The sequence below is a fragment of the Malaclemys terrapin genome, chromosome 4 (assembly GCF_027887155.1).
Source record: "Malaclemys terrapin pileata isolate rMalTer1 chromosome 4, rMalTer1.hap1, whole genome shotgun sequence".
NCBI lineage: Eukaryota > Metazoa > Chordata > Testudines > Emydidae > Malaclemys > Malaclemys terrapin.
The window spans coordinates 120,591,882-120,607,804 of NC_071508.1; the positions used below are offsets into that span (position 1 = coordinate 120,591,882).

General features: G+C 42.2%; 1 protein-coding gene across 1 annotated transcript in view; it reads left to right on the plus strand.

The window, feature by feature from the left end:
* Nucleotides 1-15,923, plus strand: part of TTC8 (tetratricopeptide repeat domain 8) — a 67,966-nt gene that overhangs the window by 20,713 nt on the left and 31,330 nt on the right. Inside the window, exons 2-6 of the mRNA XM_054028233.1 lie at nucleotides 2,157-2,186; nucleotides 7,050-7,170; nucleotides 8,903-8,966; nucleotides 13,512-13,671; nucleotides 14,358-14,447. Coding sequence (XP_053884208.1) covers nucleotides 2,157-2,186; nucleotides 7,050-7,170; nucleotides 8,903-8,966; nucleotides 13,512-13,671; nucleotides 14,358-14,447 — 465 coding nt within the window. The remainder of the gene's footprint in view (nucleotides 1-2,156; nucleotides 2,187-7,049; nucleotides 7,171-8,902; nucleotides 8,967-13,511; nucleotides 13,672-14,357; nucleotides 14,448-15,923) is intronic.

Here is a 15,923-nt window from a genome sequence, read left to right on the forward strand (position 1 = left end):
CTTTGGTTAGAGATCTAAGATACAATTGACCTGCGGTAAGGGACTGGTCCTTTGGGACTGGGAGTGACCTGAATATTATTGTGATTTTTTTGGTGTAAGGAACCATCTGTCACAAAGGCAGGCTTGCCTGGGTGGCAAGATAGACCCGAGTGCCCAAGGGGACCGTCTGTGACTCCATGTTAAGGCTGTTATAGTGGTTGAGGGGTTCACATTTGACACTTAGTTGGTGAAGAACACACAACCAGTTTGGGGTTTGTGCCCTGGTTTGTAACAGTCTGGGCTGAGGTTGGCACCCACATTCGTGAGCCACTCCAGACAGCTTGACAGCCCACGCAACCTGAATTGCTGGCATTGTCTAACTTTTGCGTGTTTGATTTTGCAATCTAAATAATATCCTTTGAACAGTTTGTCAGTAATTTCTTAATTTTTTTTCCTAAAAGGAAAAGAGGTATAAACAAATGTTGTTATATAGAGTAGTAACACTTCCCCTCCCCAAAAAATCATGCATCAGCAGCAGGATTTAAACCCTGAAACTTTATCACTATAACACAGCTAACTATATTAGCAAGTAGAAGAAGACTTGCTCTGGCGGAAGTGGGAGAAATGGGCTGCTGGAGTCATATGCTGGGTTGTGTAGGTGGTGAGGAAGAGCCAGACTGGTTCTATCTTCTCTCTCTTCCCCTCTCTCCAGTGGAGAGGGGTACCTTCCCTATCTTGTACCCCCAAGAGGCGGGATTACAGCAAAGTAGGGCTGTGTGCTGGGTCAATGTACATAGGATGTGGATTGTCAAGGGAAGTTCAGCCCATCTCTCCCCTCACTCCCCAAGAAGCTGTCTGCTTTTGTTGTTAATCGGTGTAGTGTGTGGTGCTCCTGCCTTGGCGATGTGAGCCCAGCCTTAGATTACAGTGTTAATGTTCAGTTATTTTAGTATGCCACCACAATTTTGTTGACAAGGCAAGTAACAGAAGGGAATGGTGATTTTTCATAGTTCAGGTATCAGCCAAACCTGAACAGAATGAAGGGACAAAGAAAAGGCATTTCTCTGTCCTTTACTCTTTTCTCCTGCCAAATTTGACTGTTTAATAAGGTGTTAGAGCTTTTCAGTAAAAAAGTCATTCTTTTCTATTAGAAAATGGTAGGCAATCTAAATATGGGGTTTGTTGCTACCAGCTCACTCTTTTGCAAGAGCTGCGTTAGTGTACTGAAGCCTAAATATTTTGCACCATTAGTAAACGTAGACAATCTTGTGTTTACACATTGGAAAATTTAAGTGAGCCCTCTTATAGTTTAGGGAGCTGGAAAATCTATTATCTTACCCTGTGTTTCAGATTCTACATTGGTGTTCCAGAGCCAGACAGGTTCTTTTTGGTACGAGAATGACTTCGTGTTCCTTGAAGGTTTCAAATGTTTTAAGTTTTAGGTCCCCAAATTCACTTGCCATAATATTACCTTGAAGTTGTTGGGATTTTTCCCCCCTCCTTAGGTGTTGTGCCTTCTCTAACTGGTGGCTACAGTACTATTGCATTAATTTGAAAAATATAATGTTTTGAGCATTTATTGAATTAAATACATTGTCTCCATCATAATGTATACAAAGACTTGTTTGTATGCAGATATTTATTTTCTTTTAAGAACTTCATGATGAAGCCATCAGTGGCTAACAAAAAAAAATAAAATTGGGATCCCTTTTCTTCATGCATGCCATGTGTGAGGATTTTGTTACATGTTCCTGGATCTAAAATTCTGATTTATTTTCTGAGTGTCACTTAAGTTTAACAATGGTATTCAGCTGTCCCTTCAGATGTTGTACATTTAAAAATAATTATATGTGGGGTATTCACCTGGTATACTTACATTTTAAAACCCCTAATGTTTAAACTATGACTTGGCAAATGTGACCAAACTGAAACAAGAAACCAAGCTATGTCTGAGATGGTACTTACTGTAAATCTACATGTTTGATTATGGAAATCATCTCTTCAGTCTTGAAAATGTGGAGGAGTAAAATAATCTAGTAATGGTGGGTAATGGCCAAGGGAGGTCACATCAAATATTTTGATTTAGTTACATTGCTGTTCCATTTATGGGTTTGTTTTGATTTTTCATTGTTTGATTCCATTTCTTATTTCACTCCTCCTTTTCTTATGCATTCTAGGAGCCTGATTCTGAATTCACAGTTACTCAGGTAAAAATTTTTCATAAGTAGCAATATTTGAAAAAACACTGAAAAGAGTTTATAGCATGTTATATAGTGATGTTTGTTTCATTTAATTCCTTAGGGCTTGTCTACACAGAGACTTAGTGCATGGCAAGCCAGGGATGTGAATCCACAGCTATGTGTGCTATGCTCCCAGCCCCTCTCCGCCCCAACCCTGTTCAGCCCCTAGTACTGCTCCGCTCCCAGCCCCAGCTCCTACCCCACCCCAGTTCTGCCCCCAACTCAGCTCTGCCCTCATTCCCTCTCCACCCCCAGGCCAGCTCCACCTCTAGCCTCAACTCCTCCCCCATCCCCAGTTCCATCCCCAGCCAAAGCTCCACTACTGAGGAAGCCTTGGCTGTACAATAATGGAGGGGGAGCATGGACAGATTCCGTTAATGGTAAGTGGGGGCACGACTGGAGAAGTTTGTGTACCCACTACATTAATGTCTTTACAAATTCGTATTAGGTTAATTCTGAAAGAAGTAACAGAAAATTGCTGTGCATGGTGTTGCAGTAAATGATTAAAATTGGCTGTTTTTTAAAACCTGTAGTTGTTATTAATAAAATTGAATATATTTAAAAACTTGTAGATTTTGGCCTTTGTGTAAACTGAAAGCAAAAAATGCATTCCATATTAGAATAAAACAACATATAGCAGGAACTGCTACAAGTTATTGGTAGAAAAACGTTAGGGCTGTGAGCTCATCAGATTTGGAGATAAATAGTGCTTCTCTGTGTAGCTGGTGTGTTGGGCAAATATGCCTTGCTTTCTTAAGATCTTCTATAGTGCTCCTCATTGTACCATCTACCTTATTATCACACTTTTTATAGACAGTAGAGGTGCTGAGCAACTCCTATTGAAGTAATTCAGAGTTGTAGCTGTAGTTGACAGACTACTCAGAGGCTGTCATGAAGTGCTCAGCATCTCAGAAGACGAGGACGTAGGTGAATAAAACCAGATTCTGTTTCATTATGGACAAGAAAATTGGTTACAGTTATCTGTTTTGATGGAGAGAGGTATACTTTTCATTTTCTCTTCAGAAGAGTCAGTAGCCAAGTATAATTGTTCTAACAAAGCCCTGTATCACTTTACACTGGTTAAATAGTAGATTATATGAAAGGAGATGTTTTCACAAATCCCATTTTATTTTTCAAAAACCTCAGTCTTTTCTGCTATCTTGCCATGCACCTTTAGCATCTTTTTGTACATTTATTATTTCATCTGAAAATGCTTAAGCTTCCTTTAGTTAACCAGAGGGTTGAAGTAATTATGTTGCAGTCTATCTACATTTTTTAGAGAAGGGAGGGGGATTCCGCCAACTTTGTTACATACACGCACCAGTATTGGATTTATTCAGTACTTTCTTCTCTTATGGGTCTTGTATGATTAACAGATAACAAGGATTGTGGATCATCCTCTTGTCTTGCAAGATAAAAAAATCCCTATATGCATGCAACCTTTAAGTTCCATATTTGGTAATGTTCCATCTATTGCTGCTTTGGTCAAAACTCTGATAACTGAAGCATTGCCATAAGCAATATTCTAATCTGAAGTTTGATGTGTAATTAGGCGATAGTATGTGATTTTTTTAAAGATTATTGCTGGCTATATAATGCCCAATTAGTAGTTTAACATAGAAGCACAGCCTAAGGGCCCTAATTTTCCAATAGCTGACTGATAATGACAAAAGGATGCATGTTGCTTTTTTAAAGTTGCCTAGTGCTTAGGGTTACCATATTTCAACAAGCAAAAAAGAGGACGGGAGGAGCCCCGCCCTAGCCCCGCCCCTGCCCCTCCCACTTCCCGCCCCCCCAGAACCCCCAACCCTCCCCCCGTTCCTTGTCCCCTGACTGCCCCCTCCTGGGACCCCTGCCCCTAACTGCCCCCCGGGACTCCACTCCCTATCTAAGCCTCCTTGCCTCTTGTCCCCTGACTGCCCCAACCCTTATCCACACCCCCACCCCCAGACAGACCCCTGGGACTCCCACGCCCCATCCAACCACTCCCCACCCCGACAGCCCCCCCCAGAACTCCCAACCCATCTAAACCCCTCTGCTCCCTGTCCCCTGACTGCTCCGATCCCTCTCCCCACTCCTGCCCCCTGACAGCTCCCCCCCAGAACTCCCAGCCCCCTACCCCCCGCTCCTTGTCCCCTGACTGCCCCCTCCTGGGACCCCTGCTCCTAACTGCCCTCCAGAACCCCACCCCCTACCTAAGACTCCCTGTTCCTTGTCCCCTAACTGCCCCCTCCTAAGACCCCCCCCAACTGCCCCCCAGGACCCTACCCCCTACCTGTACCCTGACTGCCCAAAACTTTCTCCACTCCCCTCCAAAAGCCCCCACCCGTTTCTTGACTGCCCCATCCAGAACCTCCCTGTCCCTTCTCCTGCCCCCCCTTACCCTGCTGCTCAGAACAGGGTGTTGGGCTCTGTGCCAGCCGGACACATGGCTGAGCTCCCCAGCACAACACAAAACCCGGTCCCTGGCCCTGCACAGGGCTGCCGGAGCGGGCTGCAGGAGGAGGAGCTGCCGGCCGGCTCAGAATGCAGGGGGGGGGGGTGGGAGGAGGAAGCTGCTCCAGAGTCCAGCCCGGGACTTTCCTGCAGCCCTCCCAGCCACTCGCTCTGCTCTGCCAGGGGAGGGGGGAAATCCTGGACATTTTGAGTGCTTTACAAATTCCCCCCGGACGCTATTTTTAGCACACAAAAGGAGGACATGTCCGGGTAAATCCGGACGAATGGTAACCCTACTAGTGCTTCTTGTTGGTGAAGAAGAGTGAAGCTTTATCTAGGCCTTACCAATACTAAAATTAGCCTTTTTCAGCAATTGGTATAGCTGCACCAGTATAAACAGGGAAGCTGCAGATTTCATGGAAAATCACTACAAAGCAGCTTTTCTTATGTATGCTAGGAGTTGGCTACACTGATGTCTATACCAGCAATTTGCTGAAATTGGCCTAGATTGGACTTCAGAAATACACAGCGTCAAAAAGATGATTATAGCATGGAAATAAAATACTTGTGTGGAACTTCATGAAAATATGTAAAGATGAGATGAACTTTTAACTGCAAATTTTTAATGCAAATTAAAGGTTGTCACCAAAATTACAGGTTGAGAAACTATAAGAAAAAGTAGACGTGGATTACATTGGACTGGGCTAGATTCAAATTGCCGTGGTCTGTTCTTTTCTCCTATTACTATTAACAGATTTCCAAATGTGGTTGAACTGGCTATTTAGATGCATTCTCTTCTCCCAGCTCCAAACTGCACTAAAATGCAGCTTAAAATACATTTTCCTAGTATTTCTTTTCTATGTAAGCAATTATTGTAGTTGCCACAGAAATATTATATAATGCAAATGTAAGAGGAGATAGTCTATGCAATCCTAAATGAGGAAAAGTCTGAGTCAGTTTCTATTAAAATGTGGTACACACTATGAAAAGTTTGAGGTTCCTTCCATAGCAGGCCCTCCACTGTTTCTGGATTCAAAAAAAGATTATTTGTCCTTGTGTGTTTGATCCCTTTGGTTTCATTTAGAGAAGAATTAACCTTGCTATTTCTCATTTGCAAACATTAAGCATACTTTGCTAATGGTCTGTTTAGGCCAGTGTCAGGGAAGAAATAAACCTGATTATTTTAATAAGTCTCATTCTGGGATGTTTATGGTAGTCTGTTCTATGTCTGAAAGAAAGTCAGTGATTGATCTTACAATCCCTTTTATCATCCTAGGCCTGTAAGTATGTGTATATTAAGTTATCAAAAAGGGAACTAGATCTGCAATGTTAGTTCTCCAGAGTTTCTATTTAACCACTGAAGCTTTTCCCCTCTGATTTGATAGTGAAACAGCCTATGCTGAGCTCTTCATACAGCAAAATCATTGAGTAATTTACCATTCCATATAACCTTCCAAGTCAGTTGTGGGCAACCTGTGGCCCACGGGCCGCATGCAGCCAGTCAGGGTAATCTGCTGGGAGGCCGCGAGACAGTGTTTACATTTCCGTCCACAGGCACGGCCGCCCGTAGCTCCCAGGGGCCGCGGTTCATTGTTTCCGGCCAATGGGAGGTGCAGGAAGCGACATGGGGTATGTGCTGGCCGCCACTTCCCGCAGCTTCCATTACCCGGGAGTGGCGAGCTGCGGGTGGCCATGCCCGCGGACGGTCGATGTAAAAACTGTCTCGCGGCCCACCAGTGGATTACCCTGATGAGCCGCAGGTTGCCCACCACAGTTCCAAATTGTTCACTTGAGCTATTTGCCTGTCCAATTCACCATACAATGTTGCAATGGTATTGTGCAGTTGGTTAGACTTAGTATATCGGTAGATGTACATGTTTACTAGTGGTGATTATTCTGAAGCAAGGAGATCTGGATTTTCCTTTTTTTAAAGGATGCCTGTATTGTAACTGAATAGCATTATAAGTGTTAGCATTTAAGAGTCCTACTTGATCACTTTGTTCCCTATTGATTATGAAGCTTTTTTTCCCCTGTGCACTGAGCTGCCTAGGGTAAGGTACATAGGGCCATGATTTGCCTTCCCCTCTTGTAATGGTGTGGCTAAGGGGAGACTGACAGACTGGTGATTTGGAACTGAGGCTGGAAATGTTTCCAGTCATGGAACCTTAAGCAATTGTTCCAAAGACCAGTCCTAATGTTTTGTATTTATTTAGTGCAGCAAAATTCTGCCACCTGAACCAGTCAGTCAAATCGCTACCTTTCTCAACCCAAACAAAATTTAAATTATGAACGGATTAAAAAAAGTTAAAAACCTACTAAAATTGAATGCGTTTTAGATTCCTTTCCAGTACTTAAAGTTCGATTTGTTTATTTATTTGCTTTATCCTTATGTAGGCTGCTTGGAGTTTGAAAACACGAGCTCTAACAGAAATGGTTTATGTGGATGAAATTGATATAGATCAGGAGGGAATAGCAGAGATGATGCTTGATGAAAATGCCATTGCTCAAGTTGCACGTAAGTACAGACTTACTCATTTTAATACATTTAGGTGAAAGTTCTTTGTGGCAGGACTGTCATCTAGTATATAATTGTACGGTACATGATGTTATAGGGACCAACCTAGTGTTGATTTTTAGGCATTATCACAATATAAATGTTCAATAATATAACATGGCGTTGTAAAAGGTACATTGAGATTCAGCTGGAAAAAAAATAGTTTTGTTTATTAATTTGGCAGTTTGATAGATTTTTAAATCTACTCAGTTACATAAAGCCCACATCTCTTAAGGAATATAATAGCAACATATCTGGCCTGGTATCAGGATGCATCTGCTGTCTCAATTTACCTTTACTTGGTGCCTTGGGTTCCTCTCTGTCTGGGCAGTTCATTTGGAGTGTACTTTATGCTGCTGATTTGGCCTTTCAACCAAAGCAAAAGTCTACTTTCAAGGCAAGAGTACTCCATCAGCCTTCCACTTAGATTCAGTAATTGTTTTCCTCTTAGTGCATGGGCTTCTGTACCACTTCTCTAGGAGCTAGCATTGGTGGAGGTGGAAAGGGACACATACCCTTCCTCTAATATGAGTCCTACCCCCTGGAATCCTAAATTGTGAGTAGCAGTATGCCCTCACTTAAGACTGCTCTGCTCTGCTGTTTTCCAGGACCATTTCCTAGAAAGTTTGTTGGTGGTATGGCCTTTCCTAATACACAATCCCCTCCCCAGAGTCCTTTTTTGGCCCATCTCTGGTCCTTTCCTGGCTTCTTCCACACAGCCTCTCTCAGGATTCCTCACCATCTGTCTTTCTCAACAAGGAGTCATTATGGACAAATATAGTCAGCCTGTAATTAAAACAAGGACTGAAAAGGAGGTGACCTTCTGGCTGGCACCTTAGGGAAAGACTGCCAGTGGCTAATAGATGAAGTTTATATCATGCAAATGAATGTTAAGCAAGGTGTATACAAATAAAAGTAGATATCTATAGTAGGCAAGTTCAAGAGCGCTTTTGAAATGAGAGCAACAGTTGGTGGAATGAGAGGGGAGAACCCTCTCAGAGTTGAAAGGTAGAGACCCAGCCTCTGAAAAATGGTCCCACTATTTATTTATGTATTGACTTCTATAGCACTCAGAATAAAAATGGCTAATGACTAAGGCTCCGTGTTTGTCATGGAGGTCGCGGAAGTCACAGATTCTTCTGCCTTCTGGAACGGCCAATGTGGCATAAAATGTGATTATATTTTTGTTTTATTTGTAACCAATTTCTGTTGCTGTTGTCTCTGCTTACTATCACTTAAATCTGTGTTTTTATTAATGAACATATTATTTTATTATAATTTCATCTCAGTGCTGTTATAAAATGAGGGGTGCATCCTCAGCTGAGCCAACAGGCTGGTGTGTATTCTGTCTCTTTGAAGACAGCAGGCTTGGTATTTCTGTGAGCATGCTGCAGGGGGACACTTCTGGAGAATTCAGGAATTGAAGTACATCAAGAGTTAATTGAAAGAAAATTAGAATTTGCAGCGTTCTAAGGAGTTTGGCTATCAGACTGGGGTGGTGGGGAGCTCATTTGCTAAGGCAGAAGAACAACAGGGTGACTTACAGTTCTGAATGCCCCAAGAAAATGTCACAAGGTCGAATCTGGACTATAAAGTCCCTGGCTCGAGGACCAGGTCTTCATTCTCTTTAAGTACCATGCAGCCTTAGAGTGGCTATATACAAACATTAAGTGATGATACTCTTATTTTGTAGGCCCAGGAACTTCTTTGAAACTCCCTGGAACCAGTCAAGGTGGAGGTCCCAGTCCAGCTGTTAGGTATGCATTTCCTTATGTTTGGCAGCTTTAACTTGTAAATATATTAAATTTAGGATCTTCACATTAATGTAACATATTAAGTTTTACAAATTACAAAATGTTAGGTTTAAATGTGTAGCGTTTCTGTATTGATAAATTGATGGAAATACCACTTCTACTCCAGGATGACTTGAGAAGAGCAAATATAGTACCTGTCTTTAGAGAAGGGGAGGAGAGGAGAGGAGCTGGGGAATTATAGACCAGTCAGGCTAACTTTGATACCCGGAAAGATACTGGAACAAGTTTATTAAACAATCTGTTGTAAGCACCTATAGGATAAATAATATTTGTCAAAAACAAATCATGCCAAACCAATTAAATTTTTTTCTTTGTCTGGGTTACTGACGTAGAATGGATGGGGGGAAGCAGTAAACATGATCCATGTTGATTTTTTAGTTGATTTTTGACACAGTCCCAGGTAACACATTCTCATAAGCAAACTAGAGAAATATGATCTAGATGATGTCACTATAAGGTGGGTGCATAACTAACTGGTTGAAAGACTGTACTCAAAGAATAATTACCAATGGTTTGCTGTCAGACTGGAAGGAGATATGTATCTAGTGGAGTCCTTCAGAGGTCAGTCCTGTATTTGGTACTATTCAGTGTTTTAATTAATGACTTGGCTAAAGGAGTGGAGAGTATGCTTATAAAATTTGCATATTAAATCAAGATGGGAGGGATTGCAAGCACTCTGGAGGATTAGCATTCAAAATAACATTGAGAAATTAGAGAATTGATCTCATAAGAACGGCCATACTGGGTCAGACCAAAGGTCCATCATGCCCAGGAACTTGTCCTCTGACAGTGGCCAATGGCAGGTGCCCCAAAGGGAATGAACAGACAGGTTATTATCAAGTGATCCATGCCCTGTTACCCAATCCCAGCTTCTGGCAAACAGAGGCTAGGGACACTATTCCTGTCCATCCTGGCTAATAGCCATTGATGGACCTATCTTCCATGAATCTATCTAGCTCCCTTTTGAACCCCGTTATAGTATTGATCTTCACAACACTCTCTGGCAACGAGTTCCAGAGGTTGACAGTGCATTGCGTGAAAAAAATACTTTCTTATGTTTGTTTTAAACCTGCTACATACTAATTTCATTTGGTGGCCCCTTGTTCTTGTATTATGAGAAGGAGTAAATAACACTTCCTTATTTACTTTCTCTATACCACTCATGATTTTATAGACCTCTATTATATCCCCCCTTAGTCACCTCTTTTCCAAGCTGAAAAGTCCCACTCTTATTAATCTCTCCTCAGACGGAAGCTGTTCTATACCCCTAATCATTTTTGTTGCCCTTTTCTGAACCTTTTCCAATTCCAGTCTATCTTTTTTGAGATGGAGTGACCATATCTGTATGCAGTATTCAAGGTGTGGGCGTATCATGGATTTATATAGAGGCAATATGATATTTTCTGTCTTATACCTTTCTTGATGATTCCCAACATTCTGTTCACTTTTTTGACTGCCGCTGCACATTGAGTGGATGTTTTCAGAAAACTATCCACAATGACTCCAAGATCTCTTGCTTGAGTGATAACAGCTAATTTAGACCCCATCATTGTGTATGTATAGTTAGGATTATGTTTTCCAGTGTGCAATACTTTGCATTTATCAACATCTGCAAATTTTGCCACCTCACTGTTTACCCCTTTTACAGATCATTTATGAATATGTTAAATAGGACTGGGCCCAATACAGATCCCTGGGGGACACCACTATTTACCTCTCTCCATTCTGAAAATGGACCATTTATTTCTACCCTTTGTTTCCTAACTTTTAACCCAGGGGCGGGCAAACTTTTTGGCCTGAGGGCCGCATCGGGTTTCCAAAATTGTATGGAGGGCCAGTTAGCGGAGGCTGTGCCTCCCCAAACAGCCAGGTGTGGCCTGGCCTCGCCACCATCCGACCCTTCCTACTTCTCACCCCCTGACGACCCCCCCAGGACTCCTACCCTCTCCAACCCCCGGTTCCCTGTCCCCTGACAGCCCCCAAAACCCCTGCCCCTGACTGCCCCCCACCACCCCATCCAAACCCTCCTCATTCCTGACTGCCCCCCCAGGGATCCCTGCCCCATCCAACCACCCCTTCTCCCTGACCGCCCTTGGAACCCCTGCCTCTGACTGCCCCCCGCCGCCCCATCCAACCCCTCCTCTCCTTCCAGACTGCCCCCTGGGAACACCTGCCTCCATTCAAATCCCCTGTTCCCCACCCTCTGATCACCCCAACCCTATCCATGCCCCGACCACCACCCCGAAATCCTCTGCCCTCTCTCCAACTCCCCTTGCTCCCTGCCCCCTTACCATGCTGCCTGGAGCACTGGTGGCTGGCGGCACTACAGTCAGCGCGCCCAGAGCACCAGGACAGGCAGCTGCGCCGCCCAGCTGGAGCAAGCCACACCACCGTGCAGCACAGAGCACCGGGTCAGGCCGCGGCTCTGCAGCTGCGGAGCCCCAGGAGCTTGCAGCCCTGCCGCCCAGAGCATTGCGCCAGCGGCAGAGCGAACTGAGGCTGCGGGGGAGGGGGCACAGCAGGGGAGGGGCCGGGGGCTAGCCTCCCGGGGCAGGAGCTCACGGGCCGGGCAGGAGGGTCCCGCGGGCCGTAGTTTGCCCACCTCTGTTTTAACCACTTACCAATCCATTAGAGAACCTTCCCTCTTATCCCATGACTACTTATTTTGCTTAAGAACCTTCGGTGAGGGATCTTGTCAAAGGCTTCCTGAAAATCTAAGTACACTATATCCCCTGGATCTCCTTCATCTGCGTGCTTGTTGACCCCCCTCAAAGAATTCTAGTAGATTGGTGAGGCATGATTTCTCTTTACAAAATATTGACTCCTCCCCAACAAATTATGTTCATCTAGGTGTCTCACAATTTTGTTCTTTACGATAATTTCAACTAATTTGCCCGGTACTGAAGTGAGGCTTACTGGCCTGAAGTTTCCAGGGTCACTTTTGGAGCCCTTTTTAAAAATTGGGGTCACATTAGCTATCCTCCAGTCATTTGGTACAGAAGCTGATTTAAATGATAGGTTATAGATGACAATTAGTAGTCCTACAATTTTACATTTGAGTTCCTTCAGAACTCTTGGGTGAATACCATCAGGTCCTGGAGACTTATTACTGTTTAGTTTATCAATTTATTCCAAAACCTCCTCTAATGACACCTCAATTTGGGACAGTTCCTCAGATCTGTCACCCAAAAAGAATGGGTCAGGTTTGGGAATCTCCCTCACGTCCTCAACAGTGAAGACCGATGCAAAGAATTCATTTCGTTTCTCCGCAATGGCCTTATTGTCTTTGAGTGCTCCTTAGCATCTCGATCATCCAGTGGCCCCACTGGTTGTTTAGCAGGCTTTCTGCTTCTGATGTATTTTAAAAAAAATTTGCTATTACTTTTTGAGTCTTTGGCTAGCTGTTCTTCAAATTCTTTTTTGGTCTTTCTAATTATATTTTTACACTTCATTTGCCAGAGTTTATGCTCTTTTCTATTTTCCTTATTAGGATTTATCTTCCACTTTTTAAAGGCTGCCTTTTTGCCTCTCACTGCTTCTTTTACTTAGTTGTTTAACCATGGTGGCTCTTTTTTGGTTCTCTTACTATGTTTTTAAATTGGGGTATACATTTAAGTTGAGCCTCTATTATAGTGTCGTTAAAAAGTTTCCACGCAGCTTGATCTCAGATCAACAAGATGAAATTCAATAAAGACAAGTGCAAGTACTCCACTTACAAACAAAAAAATCAAATAGACAACTACAGTAGTATTGCTGTAAAGGATCTTGGGGGTTATAATGGATCACAAATTGATCTTGAGCCAATAGTGTGATGCAGTTGTAAAAAAGGTTAATATAATCTGGGATGTATTAATTACCTCCCATGTAAGACATAGGAGATAATTATCCCACGCTGCTCGGCCTTGGTGAGGCCTCAGCTGGAGTAGTGTATTCAGTTCTGGGCAACACACTTTAAGAAAGCTGTGAACAAATTAGAGAAAGTCCAGAGGACAGCAACAAAAATGATAAATGGTTTAGAAAACCTGATCTATGAGGATAGGATAAAAATTGGGCATGTTTAGTCTTGAGAAAAGAAGACTGAAGGGGCCTTTGATAACAGTCTTCAAATATGAAAAGGGCTGTTGTAAAGAGGATAGTAATCTATTGTTTTCAATATCTACAGCAGGTAGGACAAGAAGTAATGGGCCTAATTTGCTGCAGGGGAGATTTAGGTTAGATATTAGGAAAAACTTTCTAACTATAAGGGTAGTTAAGCTTTAGAATAGACTTCTAAGGGAGGTTGTGGAATCCCTATCCTTGGAAGTTTTTAAGAATAGGTTAGACTGACATCTGTCAGGGATGATCAAAGTTTACTTGGTCCTTCCTCAGCCCAGGGAGCTAGAGTAGAAGAGCTCTTGAGGTCCCTTCCAGCTAGTCTACATCTCTAGGATTCTATGAACACATTTCCCTCATCTGCTCTTCATTTTAACATTTGTTTATTCTATTTAGGCCAGTGACACAGTCAGGAAGACCTGTTACAGGGTTTGTGCGACCCAGCACACAAAGTGGACGACCAGGCACTATGGAACAGGCTATAAGAACTCCCAGAACTGCTCATACTGCTCGCCCAATTACTAGTGCTTCTGGAAGATATGTCAGACTAGGAACGGTGAGTGGCTTGGCTTTACTACTATGAAGGATGGCTTTCGCTTCTATGATGATGTAGTTTAGCTTAAAAATTACGTCTGAAAAAAATCAAACTTGGGGGAAGTTAGCTCAAGTAATACGAAGTAGATAGCATTTTATTCAATTTTTTTTAAAATATAGAGTTTGGCTATCAAACCTTACTTGTTAATTTCGTTGTATTTAAATATGCATAAAATTTCACAAAAGGAAATTCTGCAGTCTTGATTCTTCACTCACTGAACTCCATGAAGAAAACTGTTGACTTCAACAGAAGCAGGATGGAGCCCTCTCCAAGTTTTCCACTTTTGTTTATTTTTTTGCACTGTTCAAGAGCAGTAGTCTCTCTTTAAAATCACCAGTGAGTTACTAAGATTAAATCTGGCTAATTTATGCTGCGTTTAGTAAAATCACCAATAGTGTGTCTGGATTGAAGACATAATGCAAACTAGGGGGGGGGTTTGTAGGCAAAAAGTGTTGTTGAACTCCTGCTATATATGCATATAAGCAGTTCTTCCCAAGTCTTTGCAAAAAAAAAAAAAAAAAAAGCTTTTCTTTTTTTTTTAAAATCACATACTCTACTGCAGTTATAACTGAAGGTTTTTTTCATCTGATATTTGAAATGTATTTGTATAGTGTAATGGGTTCATTCTGTTTAACACTTTTTTTCAGGCCTCTATGCTCACAAATCCAGAAGGTCCTTTCATAAACTTGTCTAGATTGAATTTAGCAAAATATGCTCAAAAACCAAAGTTAGCAAAGGTATGTGACTATTTTGGACAATGTTCTGCTATATTTAATATCACTTCAATGTTAATTTACTGTTAGTGTCTCTCTTCTTCTAGATTTTTAAGACCCTTTTCAGCCTAATATTTCCTACGCAGCTGCTGGACTATGGGGGTACCACAATCTTTCAAGGTCCAGCAGCTGAGGAGGCTGCTCGCTACTCAGAGAAGAAAGTGCTCTCTTGTTAGCAATCATAACACATTGCATTAGGTATTTCTCAATGTTAACAATCCTCAAATCCCCAATACTGTGGTAAATTGGCATTTTGGCAATAGACCTGTCTTATAAATGAAGACATGAAGTGCCTAGCAGCAGTATTTGGAACCTCAATTGTACTAATATGGGGTCAGCTATTTTCCCCCACCTTCTTTAGATGGGGGAAGCCTTTTTTGTTTTTGTTTTAAGAATCCCTCTGTATGGGCACAGACATTATACTTGGACACAAATGTACTCTGACACCTTTGTGTCCATCGGGAAAAGTACCAAGGCTGTTCAAACTAAAGCCTCATCTGTTTTTCCAACGAACCATGTCTGAAGAAATTGCAGTCATAAGAGGGAGGGTCCTAAGGACTTCAAGAAAACATTAGGTCTTTCCCCTATTATGCCCCAGTGGATAGAGCTGGAAGACCTCTCACCAGTATATTCTTCTTGGTTCTCTCTCCTTCCCTTTCAAGATCTAAGATTAAGAGACTCCAACAGGCTGCTCAGCCCCAGTAAGGGGAGATGGACAGGTCCAGTACAGGATATCAGCAATTCATTTACATAAGCTCATTCCCTCCCTCCTGATCCAAGCTGCATAACTCCGAACTGCAGAAGGTTGTATGTGGGCGGCAGCTTAACATAGGAAGGCCAATGTATCTTCCACATACATTGCCAGACTCAAAATAGACACTCCAGAATCTGAGACCATAGGTGTGCATGTACCCTCGGTATATTTTTATACTGCTGTTTATTCTCATAGACCTCCTTTGAAAAGAAATAAATGGGAATAATTACTGTCTACATATCCATTCTATGCTATTATAAAGAAGACATTACATTCCTTAAACTTGTAATCTTAAAGTGAGAAAACGTGACATTTTTTCAGTTTACAGAATTGACGTTATTTTAAGGTGTATTTATGCTAGGTCCACAATTATTAGTGTCTGCCCCAGACTGGAAAACATTTGTGAAGAGGCAATACTAAATCAAAGTTTAAAAGGAGGCATTGAACATACCTAAGCCATTATGTTATGGTGGTAGAACGTGCAGTTGCTTTCAAGAACTATTACATCAGTCAATGTTGTTTAATGGTTCAATGAATCTTGAACCATGCATGCAAGATGGACAAAAGGCAAGAAAATACCTTGTTCAGCCTCCAAGAAGAGAATTTTGTGGATGAATTGGGAGTATGAATAAAAGTCTACACTGTTAATCTAAAAGAAGATTTAAAGTGTTTGGATTCTTTCCTTT